The sequence below is a fragment of the Gossypium hirsutum genome, chromosome A05 (assembly GCF_007990345.1).
Source record: "Gossypium hirsutum isolate 1008001.06 chromosome A05, Gossypium_hirsutum_v2.1, whole genome shotgun sequence".
NCBI classification, from domain to species: Eukaryota; Viridiplantae; Streptophyta; class Magnoliopsida; order Malvales; family Malvaceae; genus Gossypium; species Gossypium hirsutum.
In genome coordinates, this window is record NC_053428.1 from 15593946 (window position 1) to 15618701 (window position 24756).

General features: G+C 33.1%; 4 protein-coding genes and 1 long non-coding RNA gene across 8 annotated transcripts; 2 read left to right on the forward strand and 3 right to left on the reverse strand.

Annotated features, from left to right (window-relative positions):
• Positions 1-1385: 1385 nt before the first annotated feature.
• LOC107941723 (protein ASYMMETRIC LEAVES 2) lies at positions 1386-2222 on the reverse strand. The gene has a single exon (XM_016875309.1). The coding sequence runs from the start codon at positions 2220-2222 to the stop codon at positions 1386-1388; it is 837 nt and encodes a 278-aa protein (XP_016730798.1).
• An 8446-nt stretch (positions 2223-10668) lies between these two features.
• LOC121229399 (WUSCHEL-related homeobox 9) lies at positions 10669-13412 on the forward strand. Its single transcript, XM_041113593.1, has 4 exons — positions 10669-11379; positions 11676-12434; positions 12644-12893; positions 13160-13412. Exons 1-3 carry the CDS (start codon positions 11250-11252, stop codon positions 12886-12888), a joined length of 1134 nt encoding a protein of 377 aa, XP_040969527.1. The 5' UTR covers positions 10669-11249; the 3' UTR covers positions 12889-12893; positions 13160-13412.
• A 3621-nt stretch (positions 13413-17033) lies between these two features.
• On the reverse strand, positions 17034-20535 carry LOC107941729 (transcription factor VOZ1). 4 transcript variants are annotated; one of them, XM_016875320.2, is made up of 6 exons: positions 20291-20506; positions 19575-19838; positions 19204-19353; positions 18116-18635; positions 17417-17988; positions 17034-17311 (listed from the first exon to the last, which is right to left on the reverse strand). In XM_016875320.2, exons 2-5 carry the CDS (start codon positions 19800-19802, stop codon positions 17435-17437), a joined length of 1452 nt encoding a protein of 483 aa, XP_016730809.1. In that variant the 5' UTR covers positions 19803-19838; positions 20291-20506; the 3' UTR covers positions 17034-17311; positions 17417-17434. The 4 variants fall into 4 exon arrangements, with proteins under 4 accessions (XP_016730809.1, XP_040969528.1, XP_016730807.1 ...); XM_041113594.1 differs by having other exon boundaries at positions 20201-20506; XM_016875318.2 differs by having other exon boundaries at positions 17034-17988; positions 20291-20535.
• A 1060-nt stretch (positions 20536-21595) lies between these two features.
• On the reverse strand, positions 21596-24593 carry LOC107941731 (OPA3-like protein). The gene is made up of 4 exons (XM_016875324.2): positions 24219-24593; positions 23318-23452; positions 22708-22794; positions 21596-22321 (listed from the first exon to the last, which is right to left on the reverse strand). The coding sequence occupies exons 1-4, from the start codon at positions 24345-24347 to the stop codon at positions 22163-22165; spliced, it is 510 nt and encodes a 169-aa protein (XP_016730813.1). The 5' UTR covers positions 24348-24593; the 3' UTR covers positions 21596-22162.
• LOC121229401 (uncharacterized) lies at positions 22684-24287 on the forward strand. The gene is made up of 2 exons (XR_005927131.1): positions 22684-22860; positions 22994-24287. It is a non-coding gene; the product is annotated as an uncharacterized lncRNA (long non-coding RNA).
• Positions 24594-24756: the final 163 nt, after the last annotated feature.

Consider the following 24756-nt stretch of genomic DNA (forward strand, 5'->3'; position numbering starts at 1 on the left):
TATTAGTTGGAATGAAAAGGATATTTTGAACTTGCATGAAAGAGATATCAATCAATACAATCAATATCAATACGAAATTAACTATTATGATCTTTGTAATTAAATAAACTCAGTTAATAAATTAAATAAAAATCTTGATATTGTATTAATCAAATAAGAATACATAGTTACGTTATTTGAAATTGTTAAATAATATATGTTGTATAAAAGAATACAAACTTTATTAGAACTTATTTAAAGTAATTGGTTGAAGTTGTTGTGAGAGAAACTCATTCCCAAATGAGATAAATTCATTTATTGTCATCTCTTTTCTCCTGATGATAAAAAAAATACATCCTACCTAAAGACAACACTTAAAAAAAATTATCAATTTCAAAACACAGCCACTCCCTTAAAGAGATTATTTTTTATTAAACTCCATGTACAGGATGAAAATTTTATTAAAAATATATATAATTGATTTTAAAAACCAAATATAACTTTGGTTAAATAATAGTATAAATATAGATATTGTAAGAGGCCAATGAACTAGCGGAGAGGCAAGAGAAGAATATAAGGGAAAAGATGTAACAGATGAAGATGGAATTACCTAAAAGTGGCCCATTAGGCAAAAGCTGCATTAATTGGGTCAACTTCATGGGCTTAAATTGCTCCTCAATCTTGCAATCAGCTAACAAAACCTATATTTGTGTACAATACTACCGGAATCAACAAATTCATTTCATTTTGTAACAGAAAATCCAAACAATCATAATATTTAAATAAAATTAACAAGTATCTGTTTCATTTTTTTCAAAGAAAAAAATCCATCACCCGAAAAACAACCTTGTGTTTAAATACAAATAATCCTAAATCTGTGTTTAAAATTTTTTTAAGAAGGTTAAAAATACAAATATATATCCGATCAATTATAATGTAAAATTAAATCAGTAAAAAGCATAATGAATAAAAAATTAAAAATAATCGAACTAAATTAAAAAGAACCGAAAATAACTCACACATGACACACGCATAATGTGAGAGACAATAACTCACACATGATAAGACTTAAATCTAATTATCAAAGATTCAACCCCTACTTTAATCAATACCTAATTGGGGTGTTTAAAAGATTTCATATTCTCAATGCAATGATAAAAAAACTAAGGTTGATTTCAAATCTACCATTGTACAATCCATTCCCTCCTCTTAAACAAAAACAATAATTGTATTATATTCATAACTACACGATTAATATAACAGAACCAGAATAAAATGCAAGTAAAAAGTGTAGTACACTTAGTATACTAAAATTTGTTATTATTTAGCATAAAAAAAGTATATACTAATCCTTAACGAAAATACAGAACTGATAATTAACAAAATGGCATTGTGTAATTTCATTGTTAATGCAAACCTCTCCCTTGAGATTGAGAAGCAGGTCTTTGGAGAAATCCATATTGATATCTTTGTTGGCTTCCTCTTCGGTGATTCCGTAGAGGAAAATGATTATTAGTGAGCGGTCTCCTTGAAGAAGGACCCCAAATTTGGTTTCTCTGAGGCATCGTCTCTTGTTTCGGCGGCAATGTTGGACTTGGAGTAGATGTTTGACCAACATTACCCACGCCGCCACTTTCTCGGAATACCGTTAACCTGTCCGGGATTCCATAGTAACCTGGAAAATAATTATTTACCACTAATTGATTTTCGTTCAAGCCATCAGCTGAAATTGGCGGCACGCCATCGTAGTTATTGATGGGTGGCACATCTATTTCTAAATTTGGGTTACTACCATAACCAATATATGTAGCATTGATGTTGGAATTAGGTACAATTACACGACCAGTTGCAGAATTGTGGTTGAAACCATTCAAGCCTGCAGAGTTAATCTGGTTCTGCTGGTAAGGCTCAACCAATTGATCGAGTAGGTCATTCAAGTGTTGAAGCTCTTCCTCGAGCCGCCTGAAGAGCCCTAGAGGCCCTCGGACTGGATCTTGCGTCCATGCCAAGGCTTCCCATTCAAGGGACTCCACAGCTTTTTTCCTCTCGTCAGGAGTACGAGGCGTCAATATCCCTGTCATGTTTTTCACACCAAAAATCTTGTGAACTTCACGGAAAGATTCTGCTCTGCCTGCAGGGAAGAAGGGAGCAAATACACAGTTGCTTTCGCACTTTCTCCTTTGATGCTTGCATGCTGCGCATGCGTGGCGAGTATTTGGAGCAGCTTCTTCACCGTTCGACATTCTTCTTCTTTCCTCGGACAAACAAACAAGAATTTAGGGTTTGTTGAGAGAATCAAGTAAAGCGCTCCTCCTTTTTCTCAAGGTTAAACTAGGTTTTCATAAATTCGGCTTGCCTCTAGTAGTTTTTGTCCATCAAATTCCCAATTACATAAATATCATATATCTTTTCTATTTAGGGTTTTATTTTTTTACTTTTTATATAAGAGTATTAGATTTTTTTACTTCTTAAATTAATTATTAGTTAAAGAAATAAGTAGTCCAAAGAAATATTTTATGTTTAGCATAATTAATATATACAAGTGTTCTAATAGAAATAAATATCTACCACTCATCTTAACAATTAAATTGATAAAATAATATAACTGATACAATATTAATAATTTTATAACTCGATTACAAGGTTTAAAATTTTATAAACTATCAATTATATGCATAAACTTAACTAGACTTGTCAAGAGCCAAGTAGTTTGCCTAATTCAACTTGGACAAGTATTTTTACACTTTGTGTTGGTCTGAATTTATTTTAAATAGCAAAAAATACTTTAAATTTAAATTTAAATATAAAAATATATTTCAACATTTTTTTAACAGTGAAATGGGCTTTTGGGCAGGCTGAGTCAAAATCGGGCCTGGGTTGAAATATTTGTAACACATGGCCAAGTGACACGGTCATGTGTCCCTATGCTCACACGGCCTAGCACATGGGCGTGTGACCCAAGTCAGAGAGTTACACAGGTATGGACACGGGCTGGATACGGCCGTGTGTCCCTATTTCGATTGCCCACACGGCCTAAGGCGCGGGCGTGTCTCCTGGCCGTGTGAGTCCCACAACCGTGTGACCCCTGCAACTTTAAAAATTTTCAATGTTTTCTGAAAAATTCTTTGAATACACGATTTAGTCCCGACTTGTTTCTAACGCGTATTTTGGGCCCTGAAGGCTCATATAAGAGACAATATATTTGCTTTCAATTGGTTTCTGACATGAATGATATATTATACGAAATGTCTGTTTATTTGATCTGTAAACTCTGGTAATGCTCCGTAACCCTGTTCCAGCGATGAATAAGGGTTAGGGATGTTATAACATCAACCTAATTACTGAATTTCAGTACTTAAAATATTTTTAAAAAAACTATATTATTGCGAAACATTTTACTTTTTAAAATTTTCAATCTCTCTTAATCTTACGTGAAAGAATAGAATTTTAAAACATCCTACTATTTATACACGTCTTTAAACATTTTATTTTGAAATTTCTCAAATTTTTTTAAAATTTCACATGAAAATATGTCGATTTTTACAATTGAACCAATTGACTATTATAAGAAAAATAAAGGTGGACATCAAAAAATTATTTACCCAATTCTAAATCTCTTCCTATATATGGTGGTGTCTTGTTAAAGAGTAATCCACTATGAATCAAGTCTTGAACCTCTTCTTATATATGTGGGGTCTTGCCAAAAAACTAATCCACTATGTATCGACGATGCAGTATGTGAGTTAACTTCAACTCTCTTATCAAGTAACAACCTCACTCAAATTAATACATTTAAAATCACTATTCGACTAAGACTTTTCCCAATGAAAGCTTAGTTAGAACAGGTTGAATATATCCAAAAAAATCACTCAAAAATGTTCCTTACAATGAATAAATTGAGTTCTAAATAAATCCATACCTAAAAAAATAAAAATTATCAATATATAGACCCTTGTAATCAAAGTAATTCAACTAGTGTGATCTGATTGAACCACTAGGGTTTTGTCCATATCAAACATGTTTAATGAAAAAGATAATCTTAAGATATTTTCTTCATATATATTTTCTTGATCACATATCTCTTTGTTTATGGAAAGATAATCACACTAAGCTTCTTCAAATTATCCTTAATTGAATATTTCCCTCAAGTATGCCATGAAATATAGAATATAATATCCCTCAAGAAGATGCACAAAAATGTCACAATAATTGGATCAAAATATACCAACAAAATAGGTAATTTATAATGTTCGTTCAACTTTTTCTTATGTTGCAACTAGTCTTGTAGTTGACAGTTATAATTAGAACTAACAATCACTTTTAAGGTTAAACAAAGCTTCCATAAAGAGTTAAGAGTTTAACTTCACTAAGTAATCTTCGATCCATCTAGATCTGTACAAATCTAGCTAAATCAATTACCCTTAACATAAAGGATTTAGATAAATCTTCATAAAGTCAACTCACATTTTCTTGTAACTACACATCTCAATATATGTGTGTGGATATATTTACATATAAGGTAAGTTGATCACACTAGGAGTCTTCAAAATTAACCTTGCTTAATCCAACTTCTTCTCCAATCAAAGGCAAAGTCAAAAAAATTTTCGAGGGGGCCCAAAATTAAGTTGTATATTTTTACGGTAGCAAAAGTGAAATTTCACTATTTTAATAATATATATCTTTATTATTTTTAAAGGATTAGATCAAATTTTTCTCATTTTTAAGGGGGCTAAAATGTAATTTTATCATATACTAATTTTAAAATTTTAAAATTATAAAAGAACTAAAGGTGAAAATTTCCATTTAGTTGGAGGAGGCCGAGACCCCTACCAAACCCTTAACTTCGCCCCTATCTCTAATTATAATCTCGTGATTGAGTACTAAAAAAAATACAAGTAAATAATCAGTCAAATATTTCAGCAAAGAAAGTTTTATTTTACTACTAGCTATGTCTTAAATTGTAACTGGTACTATGGTTGGTAAGTAAAACTGGCACTAACATCATGTTCTAACATTAACACAATTTGAAAGAGGAATCAAGTTTATTAAGACAGATACCTCTTTTTATGTTCAACGAAGACTATTTTGAGCCAAGATCTTGTTAGCATTGTTTGTCTCCTTCAAATAGTGTTTTCTGCCCACCTAGCTAAGACCTTATTAATTTATAAGGGTTTTATTTGTAATATAAGTATATATTCAAATTAAATTTTACAAATAATTTATATCAATTATTTAAAAGTATTTAAATTTTATATTTAATTTATTATAATATTATTTAAATTATTTTTTTCAACCTCGAGTTTAATATTAAAAATGTTATATTTCACAATATTTTTTATAGTAATGTTAAATAATTTAAATTAAGAGATCACTTCATAATACTTTTTCATAAAATTTTAAAGAGCATTTCTCCCCTAAAAAAAGGCCTTTTAATGCAACACCAAACCATTTGAATTAGGTTATGTATAGAGCTGTATAGCTGGACAGAGTTTGAGTTGAGCTTATATATAATATTGATATATTTTATATTGTTCAAATTTAGCCTAGAAGTAAATATGAACTTAAAATTTTGCTTTAGTCTGCATATCTTTGTAAATGATTAACCCAAATTCATTTTAGACCTAACATCTTTTTGCTTAAAATATATTTATTTTTAATTTCACATTTAACATTTTAGAATTTTTTATAAATTTTTAAATTTTAAAAACTACATTTTTTTAATGTTTATTTAGTATTATATTATTATATATTTAATTTTATGTAATGTTATAAAAAAATAAAATTATATTATAAAAGTATAAAATGAGTTGAATCGATTTTAAGTTAAAATTTAAGAATTTAATTTTTTTCAAATCCAATTTCCAAACCTCCTATTTTTATCGCTGGGAGTTAGAAACTTTATCGTGTTTTCCTCCCTTTCCCCTCTTTTAAAAGTTGTTATTTTTCGGCCTGAAAAGTTGGGTTAATTGCCTTAAGGGCTTTCCCAGCATGCTCTTATAACAGTATTTAGATTAATAAGTAGTCATTGATTATTTTATCTAGCACTATCAATGAATTATATTCGGTAATCTTAAAGACCGTCAACACAATATTAATCAGCAAAATCTTTACTTTAATTATTAAAAAATTAACTGTTCTCTCAAACTTGTTCCCTTTTGTGAGACAAGTAGAAAGATTCTGTATTTACTAAGAATATTAAGCACTAATAATAATATTCAAATACAAAACATGTTTGCTATTAACAAAAATACACTTTCAATCAATATAGTATCATCATTTGACATTCCTCGTTACCCCCCAAAAGAAAGAATTTGACATTCCTTAATAAAATACTATATTTGATTTATATATTAGTAATAATTAAATAGGGTCAATGAAAATTTGGGAATTCCTTCAATTTCCCAAGATGATGTTGTGTCCCCGATTAAACTATGTTTTAGCTGTAGTGGGATTTAGAGGTTTTCAAACTTTGATTGAAATTATGTGCTTAACATAATTGAATTTTTATTGATTTTTATGAAAGTGTAAAAAAACGAAAATACCCTCATCATATATAGAATTTCTCAGTCGAATAAAACAATTAAATATATGACTGCCATTCAAATCAATGCAGCTCTTGAGATAGCTAGGAATCTCATGTAAGGAATAAGTAAAATGATGGTGATTAAGTGGCAAGTACTTCAGTACAAAATAAAAAAGGTTATTAAGATGCAGGTTCATTCATAATTTTTTCCCCAGAGAATGAATGATGTTGTTGGGCCACTAAAATTTACAAACAAAAGCAGTCCTCACAAATCTTCTCCCAAATTTTCTGTGCCATTGACATAAATATAAACCGGTTAAAGTGGTATATTAATATATAAAAGGAAATGAGTCTATGCTCTATTTATAAAAGCAGGAGCTGAGTCTGGAAATTTTAATGAAAACAATATGCTAAATTCAAAAAAAAAAGTTTATTAAGCAGCTAAATTGATCTATTTATAAAAGCAGAAGTTGAGAGTGGAAATTTTTGTTACAAAATGTAGGAATATTATATGATGAATTGCATGTGCACCCAAATTTAGGCATTTAAGCATAGCTATGTTCAGTATTTACTACAACCATGTTTGCTTTAAGTGACTCTTCTCTTAAACCGCATTTCTAGCTACCACATTCTCATTTTCATCGTTCATGTTGGCTTTTATTGATTAAAAATACCAACACCATTTATTGTAATAATGTGCTTTCAAGTTTCAACTTCTACTCTTTTTTATATATATATATATATTTTTTAAGTTTTACTTCTTATTTTATTGTGAATAATCATGAAGAAAGAATTGGTCCATTTATTAATGATGGTTGAGTAAATTTTTTATATAAAAACTAATATTTATAAAAGATTTAGTTCAAGTGATAAAAATTTATGTATACATCCATCAATTTTAGTTCAATCTCTAGTGATTTTTAATTTATATGTAATTCTTTTATTTAAATTTTTATAAAAGAACAATATGAAAATACAAAAAGAAAAAAAAAATCATTACAATATTATTGATTTAATCACTACTCTGCTACGCAATTTGCATCCACATTATATGTGGCGTAAATAATCGAAAAAGTTTCAGAAACTATGAGCGGGAGTCAATTCATTTCAAGATTTGTCACAGCCAAATTGGTAGGACCATACAATATAAAAAGAAGAGCAGAAAGGGAAAAATAACACAAAAAGAGAAATTGAGTCTTAAAATAATAATGCACGTTTTGCAATGTGCGAAATTGCAGCAGAGAGGCAGAGATCCCCTCCCCATAGCCACAGTTCGTCCTGCAAAGATAATTTAAAGGAAGTGAATGGCCTTGGGTTGGGAATGGTTCACTTTGGCTTGACTCTCAGTCATTCATCAATAAATAACGAAGCCAAAGCCCCTACACACGTTTGCAATGACGGCGACGTAAAGGCCAAAGCTAGTGCCAAAACAAGCACTTTCCTCTGTATACTTCAGTTTGCTAAAGACCTTTGATGGGATTGTCTTCCCAACTTTCTGTAAACTTTCTTCTCTGTCTGCCCCTAAACAGAGACTGAAGGAAGACTTGCTTTATTACATTATTTGAAACAGAGCCATGGTGATGGTCCCCTTGGTCCCATGTGCTCCTCTTGTAGTTGTATCAGACCTTGGGGACTTTTTTTTTTTTTAACTCGTATATTATGTATAATTTTAACTTTTTGATAAACACGTAGATTTGGAAAGAAATTCGATATAAAGATAATCCTACCCTTAAAAAGCTTCCATACATAAGCATACAAGTAAAGGATAATCCTACCCTTAAAAACCTTGATATCTATAATTCATTATCAAGTTGTCTTTTTTTTGGCTCAACAACTGATCCTATTTGTTATTTATGGTTGTTGTCTGCTCATTTTGCACGTTTACTTGCTGGTAAAACCTTTCTCTATGAAGGATAATGGATATGCTTTGTGTCACATGGTGTGGAGGGACTTTTAAACCTTGAGGAGCCGGAACTCATATGGGCAACACGTTTATTAGAGCATGACCTCCTTTAAATCTCTTTTATTTTTGGTGACAAGAGAAAAATAGTGTTAATTAAGAATTAATAGTAGGAAAAGTAAAAATCATTTATCTATCCAAATTTTATTAGCGACTAAAGGAGAGGCAAAATGAAAGATTTTTGCGTCAATGGAAAAACTTTTCATCAGATCAGTTAAAGTATCTGCAACATAGTTCATCTCTATAGGTATTTATTTAAATAGTAATCTCCACTTACGGCTGTATATATCTTGAATTCATACAATTAAATCTCTATTTAAATATCCTCTACAATTTCTGTTAATACCTTTGATAATTAGACCATAATCAACCTCAATAATAATATTTATCTAATCTATTTTTAATCCTTAGTTGGAGTACATCTTATGTAGTTATAGCAAAATTAAGTTTTAGATTTTTCTAATTTTATGTTCTGCATTAATGTTATTTAATTGTATGCACTATTTTTTTATGCTCGATTTGATAAGAATGAAAGCATAAAAAAATCATTTAATCTAATAATTACACTATATAATAAAAAAACATAAAGCTAATTAACGCAAATGTAAATTCATAAAAAAAAATGTGCGTTGAAATTTGAGATTATCCATATGACGTCTCGGTTGCCAGCATTTTTTATTGTAATTTTCTTAGTCAGCCAAGTAAATCGAGAGAGAGAAAAGAAATCCGATTAACCTTTTCATATTATGTTCAGATTTTTAAAAGAAAATTTTTTTTTGATATTTTTTTACTAACAAAATATAATTTTATATAACATCCACACACTAAACATAACTTTTTGATAATTTTTAATTTAATAAATTTTAAAATCTGCGTAAGTATAATTAGGTCTTAATTTAATTTTAATTTGTATTGAAATTATTTTTAATACCAAAAAGAGGGGAGATTCAAACATATTGAAATACGTTTAACTTCGTATTCAAGCACATAAGAATTCTACATCATTATTATATAATATTACAAAAATTAAAATAAGAAAAGCTTAAAAATAACAAGATACTTAGAAATATACCATGCTTTGACAAGAGTTTGAACGTCAATGCATGTTTGGTGCCAACCTCTAACGCCAGTTAAGAAAAAACAAGGGAATTTGGAGGATAACCATTGACCTGACCGCCATGATAATCAGCAGCTAATTCATGCCAAGGCCGACAATTCCCCCATATTCTTTCAGTACCAAATGCAAATATCCTTCGGATAAGTGCAGAAATGTTTTGCCCTCTTCAGTGTACTGTTTTAGATAAGTATGGAACTAATCAATTTAAGTCACTAGGAAAGTCCTTGGAAGGGAAAGATTAAATTTTAATGTCAAAAAAAGAAAACAAAAAACCATGCAGATAAACAATAAAAAAACCCTCGAGTCAATCCATAAATAATAAGGCACCACCACTCTGATACCAAATCAAAGTATGAAAACCCTACAAGCTATACATCCCCTTATTGACTTTCAAACACCCCTATTTATTCTTCAACAACCTAATTTTCCATTAGAATAATCCAACACTTACATCTGCCCCCCTCCACCCTTTCATTAATACACTGCGAGCAGAAACCGAAGAGAACCCCAAAAGAAATATTAGTATATATATGTGAAACATGAAATAAGATAGACAAGCTGGCCAGAATAACCCATTTCTCTAAAGCAAAAATACAAAGAAAAAGCCTTTCTCTCTCTCTCTACTCTACTCTTAGGAACCTTACTCCACTTTCTCCTTCGCATTATGAGCTTTCTCTGTCACCATTGATGGAAGATTCTGGTTAAGCACCAAGCATGTATCTATTTCCTTGTTTCCTTTGTTTCTTGTCTGGGGGAATTAGCTTGTACTTTTGAGTAGAAAACAAGTACTTTAGTTTTAATGTAAAATGGTAAACGATATGGGAGACTACTTCCAATCTTCCCTTTTTCATTTATTGTGATTTCCTTTCTTGTTTATGTTTTTGATGGGGATTCCTGTTGTGGTTTTTGCCAGTTACATGGTTTTTTTTATCAAAGAAAGGAAATTTATTAAATGTTCTTTTTTATTATTTTATTTTCTTTGGGAGATGGGAATTACTTTTTATTTAATTGAGAGAAAAATATTATTATATTATGAAACATAAAGTAAGAGAGACAAGCTGACCAGAATAACCCATTTCTCTAAAGCTAAAAACAAAGAAAAAGCCCTCTCTCTCTATTTTGGGGTCTTCAAACCTTGCTTCACTTTCTCCGTCACCATTGATGGAAGATTCTAATTAAACACCAAGCATGTATCCATTTCCTTATTTCCTTTGCTTCTTGGCTGGGAGAATTAGCTTGTACTTTGAGTAGAAAACAAGTACTTTAGTCTTAATATAAAATTGTGAACGACATGGGAGATTACTTTCAATCTTCCACTTTTCATTTATTGTGATTTCCTTTCTTGTTTATCTTTTTAAAGGGGACTCCTGTTGTGGGTTTTGCCAGTTACATGGTTTATTTATCAAGAAGGGAAATTTATTAAATGTTTTTTTTTAATTTCTTTTCTTTGGGAGATGGGAACGACTTTTTATTTAATTGAGAGAAAAGAAAAATATCACAGGAGTAGGTGAGGAGGCTATAAGAAGAGATGTTATATATGTCTGCCTAGTGCAAAGCAGTAGCAAAAACTAGAGCAACAAAAGGGCAATTATATTTCTTATTCCTCTTTTGGTTGGCAACTTTAGATTAGATATCTAACTCAGATTTTGGCCATTATCATCAGCAGCATCATGTCTTCATCAAACAGACACTGGCCTAGCATGTTCAAATCCAAGCCCTGCAACACTCACCACCAATGGCAGCATGACATCAACCCATCTCTTATGTCAGGTGCTTGCCAAAAAGCCCCTTACACTTCAGGTGAATGACAATTTTTTTAGTAGCCATGACAAACTTCATTCAAGGTTTCTATTGTTCTTGAATAAGGGACGCCTAAAGTCATCTACTTCACCTGAAATCTTCCTACGTTAGAAATCTCGGATTTGTCTTTACCTACATAAATAAATCGTCAGTTTTCTCATTAATTTGCTCCTTCTAAACTGATACTTCTAATAGTTATAGTATTACTTGATAATTTTATGTAATTAAGAAAAACATCATGTTTGAATTCTTCACAAGTTCTAATTGTATGCTAACTTCTTGAACAACTATTGCAGGATGTGAAGAGCGTAGTCCTGAGCCTAAACCAAGATGGAACCCGAAGCCTGAACAAATTCGCATACTGGAAGCTATATTCAACTCCGGGATGGTTAACCCACCTAGGGATGAGATAAGGAAAATCAGAGCTCAACTGCAAGAGTATGGCCAAGTAGGCGATGCCAATGTCTTTTACTGGTTCCAGAACAGAAAATCAAGAAGCAAACACAAGCTGCGAAATCTCCAAAATTCTAAACAACAGTTGCAGCAAAATCAACAAGCTCCTCCTATCACTAATATCTCCACCATCTCTGCGCCTTCCTCTTCATCATCCTCATCCGAGAAATCTTCGCCAAAAGGAGCTAACAAGAGTACCTTCTCTTTGAGCTCTACAAATGTCGTTGACGTTTCCAGTTCTCCAACTGCTTCCGTGAACCAGACCTACTTTCATCAGCCTCAGAACGAGTTCTTGAACGAACGGTTTTTCTTTCCCATGCAACAGCCTGCTGGAGGATCCGGATTTACACAAGCGTTTGGCTTCTCAGAACTGACCAATGTGATTCAAGTCCCTGAACAAACAGTTGGACCCTGTACAAGTCTATTGTTGAGTGAGATCCTAACGCACGGAGCTTCAAGGAAAGGAGAGGAAAAGATGGATATGCAGCTCCAGCTTAGTTACAGTACTATGACAACTGCTCCTAGTACTAACCCTATTGCTCCTCATACTGATTCCACCAGTGCTACAGTTACTGTTCCATCTAATACTCACCACATTCACGGTAATTTTCACACAAAAAAAATTCAGAATTAAGGATATTAATACAAGATTTATCTTTATTAGTAGGAAAAGGGTCAGTACAAGAATCTATAGATGTTCCAGGATGAGGATAAAAGTGTCATTTAGGACCGACACGAACGTGTGCATGGCTTGTTCTCTCTGGAAATTGACTACTGCCTTGGTGTTTCTAATATGTTGAGTGGTTGGCAGGTGTTGGGGAACCGGCTGCAGTGGGCCATGGAGATCTGGGTAGATCAACGGTGTTCATCAATGATGTTGCATTTGAGGTGACGGTGGGTCCGTTCAACGTGCGGGAGGCTTTCGGAGATGATGCAATCTTGATTAACTCCTCTGGTCAACCTGTCCTCACCAACGAGTGGGGCTTGACCCTTCAGTCCCTTCAACATGGTGGATTTTACTATCTGGTTCGCTCATTAAGCCCCTTTTCCATCTAAGGAAGGTGACTAGCTTTGAAAAAACCTTTCCCTAAATTTTGCTTTACTGCATGTCATCAAATACGTATGTGTACAAGATTTATATCGATGTTCTACAATGGTATTACGCATATATATACTATTTTTAGGTAAGATAATGTTGATCGCAGCTCCAGCTTGTTTATTCATAAAAGAGATCACTTGGGGCCCTTTTTCTTTCTCGTGTAAGCGTTGGAAGCTTTTGCTTACCAATTGAACTCGTTGATTTGCGTGTTATTTTCTTGAATTGCAGGTTTAGGGATGTGGAAATGGAAGCTTTTTCCTCTCTCTGATCAATCCCTCCATCTCTCTTTATTCTCAAGGTTGAACTTTAGCTAGTACTTAGGGCTCTCTCTCTCTCTCTATATATATATGTTATGGATATGTAGTATGAAAACTTTGTGAACCAAAGTGTTCTCTAATTTCTCGTTAAGACAATGTGTATGAATTATATATGCTATTTTACTTTCGATATGCAAGAAATATTGCAAACTATTATACCTTCATTTAACTTAAATTTCAGTTTTACTTTGCACATTTTCTCTGGAACGTAAAGCTAAAAACTCAGTTTTCCATATTATATATATCATGTACTTTACACTCGGAAATGCAGCCCTCTTAAAGGCTCAACGAACTGCTGGTAAATTTTTTTCGAGTGATGATTTAATTGTATATCTAGGGTTTAGACTACTTTTACTAGTTAAAATGAGCTGATTTGAAAATTTTCTTAATTTAGGGTTTATGGTATTTTACAAGTTAAAATGATATGTATTTTTAAAAAAAATGTTTTAATACATTTGTTTCATACATTCTCCTAGTATACATACTTGCCAAAACTCTAATATAACCTCTAGTTTAAAATTTTAGTAGTATTTTGTACAATTGAGTGATAGTATCTTGTAATACAACGTGGGCATATGACCTGCTCTTAATTGTTTTGGTTGAAAGTAAATAATCTGGATCTATAAGCAATTAAATTTGGTACCTAACCAATCGAGATTAATTATGTCCTCGATGGCCATGAACAAAATTTTAAAGCCTCTTTGACTTTTCCTTAATTGCTATACCATTCAGCAAGCCTGAAAATTATTGAGATTTGAGAATCTAATAACTTGAGAGACAACCTTTTTGTCAATGCCGGGCAGCTGTACTTCATGCATGCAATGCAGGAGGACTCAGTTGAAATGCTGAATACTATTTTATTATTTGAGGTTTTAAATGATTAATTACTGACCAACCAGGCGCAGGGTCCATCGAGTTTAATTTATGAGGATGGTTTGAAAGGATCCATGCTCTAAAGAGACAAATAAAATGGATGAGAGGCATGCAGGGTTATCATAACTAATCAAATACTGTGTATGTCTTGTAGGCTTCTAAGTTTGTCTTACTTGTTGTACACGATCAATTTTGCAATTCATTTGTAAATCTGAAATAGGGTTTTTCTTAGGATTCATCCAAACATGAAAACAACCTATTCAAAGCCAGCCAATCTGTTATGTATTGTTTAGAGCGTCGGCCATGGAGGTGGTGTTGGTTTGTCTCAACGTTCAAAACTCCCCCACCATTTCGTCACACGCGAATCTTGGAAAGGCTGAAAACCCTGACGGGCTGGTCGGTCGGTCTGAACATTTCACTGTTGTGTTTTCCGTGTTGCAACGAGAAGTTAAAAAGGATGAGAGTCAAATGTGGTGTTGAGTGGTGCAGATATTTGACGTGCACTTTGGCGAGAACAGTTTTAACACCCTCTCACACTGTCGATTTGACATAGCAAGTAGTGTTGGATAATGTCAAAAAAAAAAAGTAAAAAAATCATTTCGCTGTACCTATTTCTGGTTGCTTCCTTTGCAGCTACGTCACAAATTGCAAAAGACACTGTGGGTTTTCCATGAAGCATCACCGATGATAATGATGACTGAGTGATGACAACTCCGAAGAACCCCCCAAAATTCAAACATGGAATAATTAAATTCCAAAGTGGATGGAGAAAGAAGCAATGGGGATGGAGTGACGGTGCAACAGCTAGCTCAAGAACTTGAAGGGGGAAGGTGGGGGTTCAGGATGGCTGAGAAATGGGAGAACAGTTCATGAACAGAAATCGTGGCATGATAAGAGTGGACAGATATATTAATGTATACATGTGGGTCAACAGTAGGTTTGATTGGATAGAGGACTTTTCTCCAATCATACTGCAAAGTGCAAACAAAACAAAGATTTGTAGGCTGCTGCTAAGCTTAGGCAGGCAGGTTGGCTCTCACAATCCGCCATGGAGAGCAGGTAATGCGTAACGGGACTGAAGACAAAGATTAGATTTGCATTTTTTCATCATAAGATTTTGGTTAAATGTAATTAAGGCGGTTTTGCATTCAAAAGTATATATTCACTTTTTGTGCATTAAGCCTAAATGGCAGTATTTATTTACTTCAAAAAGTTATTTATGTTTATATATTTTTATAATTATTTTTAAATAAAATATAACTTTAATTAATAAATCATAATTTGTATTAAACAAGTAACTCAACTTTTTTTTAAGGGTAACCCTATTTTCTTTTTTTGAATAAACCCTATTCTTAAATACATCTATTTGTAATTATTTGAAAATACATTTAAATAGCTAGACCATTAATGTTATACTTGCTCAGATTATGAGCATTGAAAAAAGATGTTAATATTAAATAGTTTACGTATGTGAATCAAAATACTCAAATAGTTAATTTTTTTTAGTATTTCAACAAAATTTATAAATAATTTTTCATTTTTTGAATTTAAAAATTCAGATCCAATTATTAATATCGTTAAAATTTTTCTATTAAATTCATTGATTTGATATTTTAAAATTTTTAAAAAAATTACTCATCTGGTAAGTATGTGTAAAAAAAAAGGATGTGCAATGGACTTAAATCTAACAAAAAATTTTAACAATATTAACAATTCTTAAAACTTACATCTACATTCTAATTGGAATAAAGTATTTAAACTGATTGATCACATTATAAACGTTGAGGTATCAAATTATATCAAAAATTAAATTATAAAGACTAAATCTCATTTTTAAGTGTAGTATAGGGATCGAAATAGAATTTTGACAGTTTATATAATTTAAAAATAGAGGGATCATAATTGATATTTAACCATTATATTAAATAATGTAAAGAAAAAAAGGGAATATACTTGAGAAGTCCCTCTATTATAGGACTTGATCAAATTAGTTCCTCTACTATTAAATGAATCAATTTAATCATTATACTATTAAAAAGAATTACATATGGCTAAATTGGAATAGAGTTGATAATTATGTTTGGAATTAAATTACAATTAAAATAAATAAATTTCAAGATATTTTTTTATACAATAAATATTAACTCTATTATATTTTATACAATTTAGTTCTTACAATATAAAGGCCTCTCAAATAGTTTCAAAAGGTGAAAGCCACCAATCCAGGTGTTCATGTGTAAAACCCCTAAAACTTAATAGTTAGTTATAGGTAAATTTATTTTGTTAACTCAATAATTAATATCAATATTTAAAATTATTTTCATGTTCATAATATTCAAAATTAAATCGATAGTTATTATACGGATCAAAGTTATCATGAACTAAAACACTTTTCACCCTATAATAAGGTACAAGATTTGCCCGTTATAAATCTAAGTTGCTGGGGTTAGGCAAATATATAAACAATAAATCCCTGGATGAATCTCTATCTATTTGTCCCTTGGCATTTTTCACCCCTCATCACTCGAAAAATTCTGTATGAAGAAGTTTGTTGATACGAGATTGAAGTTAAGATTGATGGATAAAAGCGTTTCAAACCATGGTTACAGAACAGTGCGGAAAGCTTTAGAGGGAGAGTGTAAGGAAGAAAGCGAGTAACGAGGGATGAAGAAAATTTGAAGAGGGTTTTTTAAGGAATCAATAAGATAAGATGTGATTAAATCATGTTAAGAGGTTTAGTATTGATTTACGGAAGGTCTTGCAATATGTCTGTCGAAGGTGATGGATGGTTAAGTAAATCCCTTGTGGGCGAGCCTGTATTGGCATACATCACTCTGACAGAAGAGTAGTGCATAACAAAGCTAAATACACAATCATTTACAAGTTACTGAAAGCATAGAACAAGTTATAAGGACTCGAGAAATGTATTCCATTCATATATACCCAGTTACAGACTGAGATTATCTTTCATGAGCAGCTGAAAGATTTAGCATACAAGTATTAAAACCCTACAAATATAATTAGCTTTAAGGTTTTCAAATGGTCGGTATGAAGAAAAAACAGCCATTTCTTTTGCTTGTCACCCTCTTCCAGAAGTTAGCTCAGGGCATCAACCCCGAAAATATGAGCACTGTACAAATTTATGGCCACCAAAAATAAGAGCTTGACTTGGTTTTCTAGTAATTAAGAACTGCAGAAAGGACCAGTAAAAATTCAGAATCTCCCACCACTTTCTTTTGAGTAAAAAAGCTTCAGCAGATTTATATAACTAGATGAATGGTTGTGGCTATTTCACCTTTTATCCATTTTCTGACTATGTTAGATAATAGCCACTTAAATCGTCGACAAGATAGTCATACTGCAAACCATGCCCGTAATCAAACTTCTCACTGGTTGGTGCCACCGCATTTTGGGTGGAATAAGGATTTCCAACAGTGACCTTTGCATTAATCTTAGCCCTTCCTTTGACATAGCGTTTGTTGTCAGTTGGGAACTCTGCAGTGAGCCTTCCCATCTGCTTCTGCAGATCGGCAACTGTATCGTTAGCTGATTTCCCTTTTGCACTTTTCTTGCCGTCAACGAGCTTCAACTCCAACCTATACAAGGCACAAGCATCACATTTGTTGATTTCGTATTCATAAAGGTGCCATTCAAAATGGTTCAGTGGCTGAGGATCCATGTAGTATGATCTCTTCAGTCCTCCAAATTCATTCATAACTTGCTTCCTTGACTCATGCCAGCCACGCCCGCTGTAATCTGGCAAAGACCTCTGCTTCCTGTTCCCACTTTCAAATGCTCTTCGAGGCTTATCAAAAAAGAGCCACTCCCTAATTGATTCACCATCAAGAACCGAAAGATCAAAGAGCTCTGCAATCACAGCAGACAATTAATTAATTTCACAAATCATAAAGAATATCATGTCTGATTAGAGAATATATTCTGTTCCCACTCAAAAAAATTGCCACTAGAACCAAGCATTATTGATAAGACGTACCAGGAGCATTCCATGGAGACTTTGCAGTTGCAGCCCCCTCGCATTCTGGTATACCCACATCTTTTCCTTGTGCCTTAGCACTGAGAGCAGCAAAGAGCAGCCCATCCTTGAGGCCGATGCCACCAGGTCGCAGAATCGGGCCCATTCCAGGTGGCCCTTCATTCATTGCTAAAGCAGCATGAAAGCTACTACAGTAGTCTTGAGACCAGTCCAACACCTGAGCTGGCCGTGGACAATCCCAAAGTGCACACTTTGGACCTAGGAATGCAGATGGTGGCAGGCATATACTTGGCAGATAGCTAGAAGTATGAAGCATGGCATCCTCCCCAGAGAAACCAGTACCATTAAAACCTGTGTAGAAGTGCTCAAAATCCTGATGCAAATCAAACTGGTGGTATTCCAATTGAGTAGCTTCATCCAAGTTGTTAATTGGCATGGTACGGACTCCTGAAGGTGAGTCTTTGCAATGATCAACTAATGGAAAGCCACGCTCATGTTGCCCCTGATTCACTCCATAACCCTGTCAGAACATGTTAATTATGAAACTTGCCAGTGAATGCCTTTTCAACATTATAACATGCCAAAAAAAAATGGAAACTATTAACTACAAATATTCATGAAATATAATTAGAGAAGAGACAAAGGATGTTCTAAGGAAAGATAGCTTTAATTTAAGAGTACAAACAAGAAAAGGAATATGACAGCCCTAGTAAACTCAAATAAAATTCTACGTACAAAGCATGCATAATGCTGAATACAAGGGAGATCAGCAATATTGATGCTGTGAGGAGATATTCTGGAATGAAATTCACAGGCTGCACCTGTCCTATTCAATGAGTGTGCAATGAATGAAACATATTTGATAGTCTGGCCACATCCTAGAATATCATATATCCTCCCATAGTTGTCACAGAAATACCCACTTAGTTATTAGAGAGACCAATAAATATTTATCCCTTAAGGTGGCCAACTAAACCTGAAGCTCATGTTTGCCTAAGCATATACAATAAACTTGATTTCAGTCCAAACATCATGGAACTCTAAAAGAAAACAAACAGTAAAAAAATCCAAGGACAAAGAGAAACTACCTCTTGGAAAGCAGCAGTATCTCCTACTTGCAGATTTTGGTCATTAGGCTCAGGCTTTGGAGCTGCTAGGACACTAGTTGCATCATCTTCCTCCTCGCAAAGCTGCAGCAGCCGGCAAATGTCTGATGAAAATGAACCAAGACTCCCTCCCTGTAAGTCACATGAAGATCACAATTCTCATTCACAACATTTTAGATAGTTTTTTCAATCCCTTAAGATCAAAACTAACAAGCATTTATCTTGGGTACTATTCATAACAGCCAGACCACTTCAAGCAACATACAACCTAAGTAAATACACATTCCCACAAATTCACACAGACATGAAGCTATAAATTTGATTCAAATGAAAATTATATCTGCAATACTAACTTGTTGCAATGAAGATGCTGGAGAAGGTTCATTGAGTTCTGCTTTCCATTCACGAAGCATCTGATGGACTTGCTCCTCAAGGACTGCAACATCTACACTGCGGCTCTCCTTCCTGGCAAATTGCAGATCCAAGAACATCCCCTGCAGGTCATCCACCCGGTTCTTTGCCCTGTCCTTGAAGAGTTTGTGGGATGCAGACTTGCAGTTGCTTCTCGAACCTTTCCCCATTAAAATAAACAACGCTCAACAACTCCAACCAAAACCCTGGAATCCAAAACGCAATAAGTCACAAACTTAAGATCAACCCAGATGAAAATTTACTCCATATTTCACTACTCTTATTCCTAAAATTTGTAACTACATCTCGGTTCACAAATTACAACTAACAATAGTGGGAAAAACGCAAATCCCAATTTGCAATCAAAGCAACTGAGATTCCCATGGTTATATAACCTAAATAAAAAAGAAACCAAGCTAGAAAAAATCACTAAAATCTTGATAAATAAATTCAAATCATACCCAGATAAACTGAAGTCCTATAAATACAGAAATATCAGAAAATAAGTGGAAAGCAACACCAATCTGAATTACATCTAAAAACAAAGCCAACCCAGTTTTCCAAGTACCTTAAGATTGAGATCAAAGGCAGAGAGCATGAGGTCAAAGGCAAATTGTAGAATCAAAAGAGATATAAATAGTTATCTTAGAAAGCTAACCAGAGAGTGATCAAAGACACAGAAGTCCCTCAATTTGTATGGAGAAAGGTCTGAGACAAAAGTAGATTAAAGTGCTGGGAGTGGCAACCAAGATAGGAAAAGTAAATTATTCGATGAAAAAAAAAACTAAAAGAACAGATGCTCCTTACTCCTTAATCCTTACCTCTGTTTTTTCTTTCTTTTTTGGTTTTTGGCCTTTTGAGTTTTTATGTTTTATTTTTAATTTTTATTCCCGTACGGGAAATATTAAAAAAAGAAGAAGATTTGTTTAAATTATAAGAATTATTTTGGTACAAAATAATATAAAAATTGTCATTAATATTAATTTTTTAAAATTCTCATGTTAAAAGGTTTTTTAAAAATAAATATTATGTAGTTTTCTATTTAATTTAGTTCAAGAAATTGTAAGTAAGTTTCTTCAAAAAAAAAAAAAAAAAGTAAGTTCGTATATTTCAGGATGTGTTTTCTATAAAACCATCGTCTTTTATTGTTAGGTTTGATATTTTTCCAATTATTATTAATTTTCTTTATTTTAATTTAAAATTTTTCATAAAAAAAGAAAAGAAAAAGAAAAGCCTTGTTTGAAACGTGGCAAGCAAGTATTATCAGTTGAAGGAAACATTACACATATTGTTTTTCTATATTTTTGTTACAGACTATTTGTTTTTGTTTTATAAAAGGAGATTTGTAATATTTGTTATAAAATATTAATTAATGGTTCTGCGAGATCTCTAATTTGAAAAAATTCAATATCTTAGGCCAAAATAATTAAAGAAAATTTAGAGGTAAAATGACTTTTAGTTCACTAAGTATTAAATTTAAGAGTGATACAGATAGATTAAAGTTAATAAATTAAGACTAACTCTCACATAAAACTCAAAAATTTATGTAAATCATTGAACATGATAAATATTAAACTTAAATATTCAAGATTTCGGACTTCCACATTTACCAACTAATTCAAATAAACCATTTTAATAAAAACAAAAATTATTTTCTCAACAATTAAGTAAAGTTAAAAAGGCTGATCCCTTTTCTAACGGTGGGGTGAGAAAGCAAAAAAAATAAGTGGGGGCATGAAAGGCATAAAAAGAAAAAGTCCCACTATCACCCACCACCAGATTCCTTTTATATCTTTGCTGGTGTGGTAACATCAAAGATGCCCTCTTTCATTCACATTTTAAGATAGCGGTGTTTAACATGACAATGATTCTCTTGTATTCTAGATAAGCACCATAAGTTTTCTTACCCACTTCAATCTCTCCCAACCCAAGGATGGTTACCTAACTTCAATCACTCATCTAATTCATAAACAACATGAAAGTCTCCATATTATACGATCAAAATCAGTACAAGTGGGTCTACCTCACAAAAGCCAGTACAAAACAACGGCACGGGCACCAAAAATGTTTAAATCAAAAAGAAACCAGGCCTCCTCAACAATTCTCCACGGCAGATTAGCTCCTGTCATTTCCCTAACAACCCATTACATATCAGCCAAGTTTTACGCACAAATGGACCTATATTACCAACCCTCCGCACTTGGCATATGCATGCATGTATTCTTTGTGCGAGTGTCTAAGAGTTCTACACACGGCTGGCAAAACTAGTAAACATTTCAGTTCATATAAGGTAAATTAGCAGACCATGCCAACCCACATCCTTGATTATAAACTCTTTAAATCATCACTGATTTAATCTCTATCTCTATAATCTTTTTAATGAACAAGTGAAACCAGAATACAGTCCAAAAAGATGCCTCGATGTTGAAAAGATTGAAAAAGAAGAATGATTCCCTTAATGGAGGGGTTGATCAGAGAAACTGTATAAATAAATTAGTGTTCAACTCATTTGTCGAATCTCCCGTTTACATCAAGCTGCTTTGGCCAATTTTTCCCCCTCCATATTAGCAGGTTTCAATTTGAAAATACCACTGAGTCCCTGTCGCTTAGCAAGTTGCTCCAGTTCTTCAAGTTTATGCCTGAGAAGTTCTACTTGTGTTGCTAGTTCTTCATTTCTTTGCTTCATTGCCTGAAATAATAATGAAGAATTGGGCTTGTGAATTAGAGGGATTAGAAATCAATAATTCCCTGAATAGGAGATGCAAAATACTCGATCACTGTGCTTCTTTCATGGATAAAGTCATAGATTAAACCTATGTTACTCGAACTCAGACGAAGAGTATCAGATATAGGTGCATATCTAACATGAGTATGTTCAAATTCCTTTAGAACTTTTTGTATCATCTTCTGAGTATGTGTTGGATCATGAACATAGATCTCGCACATGGGTATTTCAACAAATATGAAGAGTTAAGAGCAACATAGGACTAAACTCCATCTCGGTTAGCATCATGTTTATCACCTTGATACAAAAGAGGAAAACAATAAAAAGAAAGGAGACTGCTCAATGAATACCTCCAAATCTTTTCGGCGTGCTTCCTCCTTTTTGGCTTCCGACCTAGAACTTCTTTGAACTTCAAAGATCAAGACAGCTCCAGCAACCTATATGCACACTCCAACATGTACAAAGTCAGAAACATTCATGTATTCAACAGAGTGCAGAGTATGGTAAGTTTTGGCATTTCATGCAATACCAGCTAAAGGAGCAAAAGTGCTTCATGATAACCAGTGATATATCAAGAATCTAGTTAGTTTTGCAATTCACTAATGATGCTAAATATTTAAATGCAATGTAACTCAGGTGATAGATTATTGCATTCCAAATGATTATTCCTAAAAGGAAGATAAGACATCTACCAAGTGAGCATATGTCTAATACAAGGTATTGGCTGGTAGACTATCTGCAGTAACACTTTTTGTTCCGGTAGATACAAATAAGAATCAAAATACATGCAAATATGTGTGTGTGTGTGATTTTAGCATATTTCCAGTTTGATTTCCTTTTCTTCTCTTTTCTTGTTCATTTTCTTTATTTCATTTGGAAGGCGGTGATAAGAAGCTTTAAGTGACAGCATCATCAAATTAGTAGAAGCAGTAACAGGAAGAACGGCAGGGACAACAATACCGTGAAGACAAAAAGCTCCCCAATAAGATCTACAGCAGCCTGAACAGCTTTCTCCTCATCCAAGGGGCGTATCGCAGCATCAGTGGCATGACTGTAAATGCGCCTTTGCATTCTAGTTGTGATTCGATGGTTTGCCTGGTTTAATACATTGGCACTAGGTTTACATTTATGGAATATATTAATTTACAGCAGAAAATACAGTTGTTGTACTATACAGCAATCTTGAGCAACAAGTTGTGGAAAATGTTGGCTCAAAAAAGAAACATAACTTCATAGCATAAATTAGACACAAGTGTCGAACATTGAAGGGAAAACCGAAAATTGTTAAAGTGAGTATCAGTAGAAAATGAACTTAAGGAGAAAAATGGATATTTGAACACTGGCAGTAAGAATCTAGAAATGCAACATCACTGATTCCTAGTGATTCAATTTGCTAAAAAGGGGTTAATAATCTAATGGAAATATATGATTGATTCCATTCTTCAACCAAATGGATTATCGAGTTAGTTAATAGTTCTGGCTAAATATATTAAGATCAAGAACGATATACCCATAATTTATTATCCCATTCTATGTGCATTTAATTGCAACTTTTTCTCTATCTTCCAGAAAAACAGAATATGGGTGATCTTTGATTTGCTTTGCATAAGCAGATTTTACAGAAATGTTACGATATTTAGTATGCCATCAGTGAAAATGTTGGTTCTTGATGTATCATAAGATTTCACTCACAGAAATTTATCTCCAGAGCAAACGACAAAGCTTGGTTTTGGAACATTAGAAAAGCAAGCAAACCCATTTTAGCAAACAAAATTATAAGAAGAGGGAACTTAGCTTTAGCCTCCCCAAATCAAAGTGTGAAGAAATCAAAATTATAAGAAGCAAGCAAGTAATTTTGTACCTGAGCAATGGCGACGATAAACTCGCGGAACCTAGGGGCATACGCAGCTTGTTTCTTGAGCCTAGCGGCCACAGGCTTACTCAGAGTTTTTAAGGCCAAAGTTCCTAACTTCAACAGTGGCAGTACCATTGGTTATGATCTGGGTTTTTTTTTCCCCGATTCAAAGGAACTAATAATCAGATAAAGGGAACGCGAGAATGAAATGAGAGAATGGGTGATCGCTGCCGAGTTTGACTTTGTCAGGGTCAGAGTTTCTTGATAAGCAAGACAATTAGACTTTGCTCTATTTTTATTTTCCTTTTTTTTTTTTTTTTCATTTGATTGCCGCTGGGGCCGTAAGAAGAGAGAAGGGTAAGGGAAGGAGATGCCATTACTGAGTCTGAAATGGGTAGCCCTTTTAATATTTATATATTTATTATATTACTGTAGATATCTGTAATGACTCCCACCAAACTAGACTCTAAGGCGTATGAGCATGCGACAGTTGGATCACCATGGTTGGGTACTGCAAACTCGCAGCCAAGGCTTTCTTGTTTAA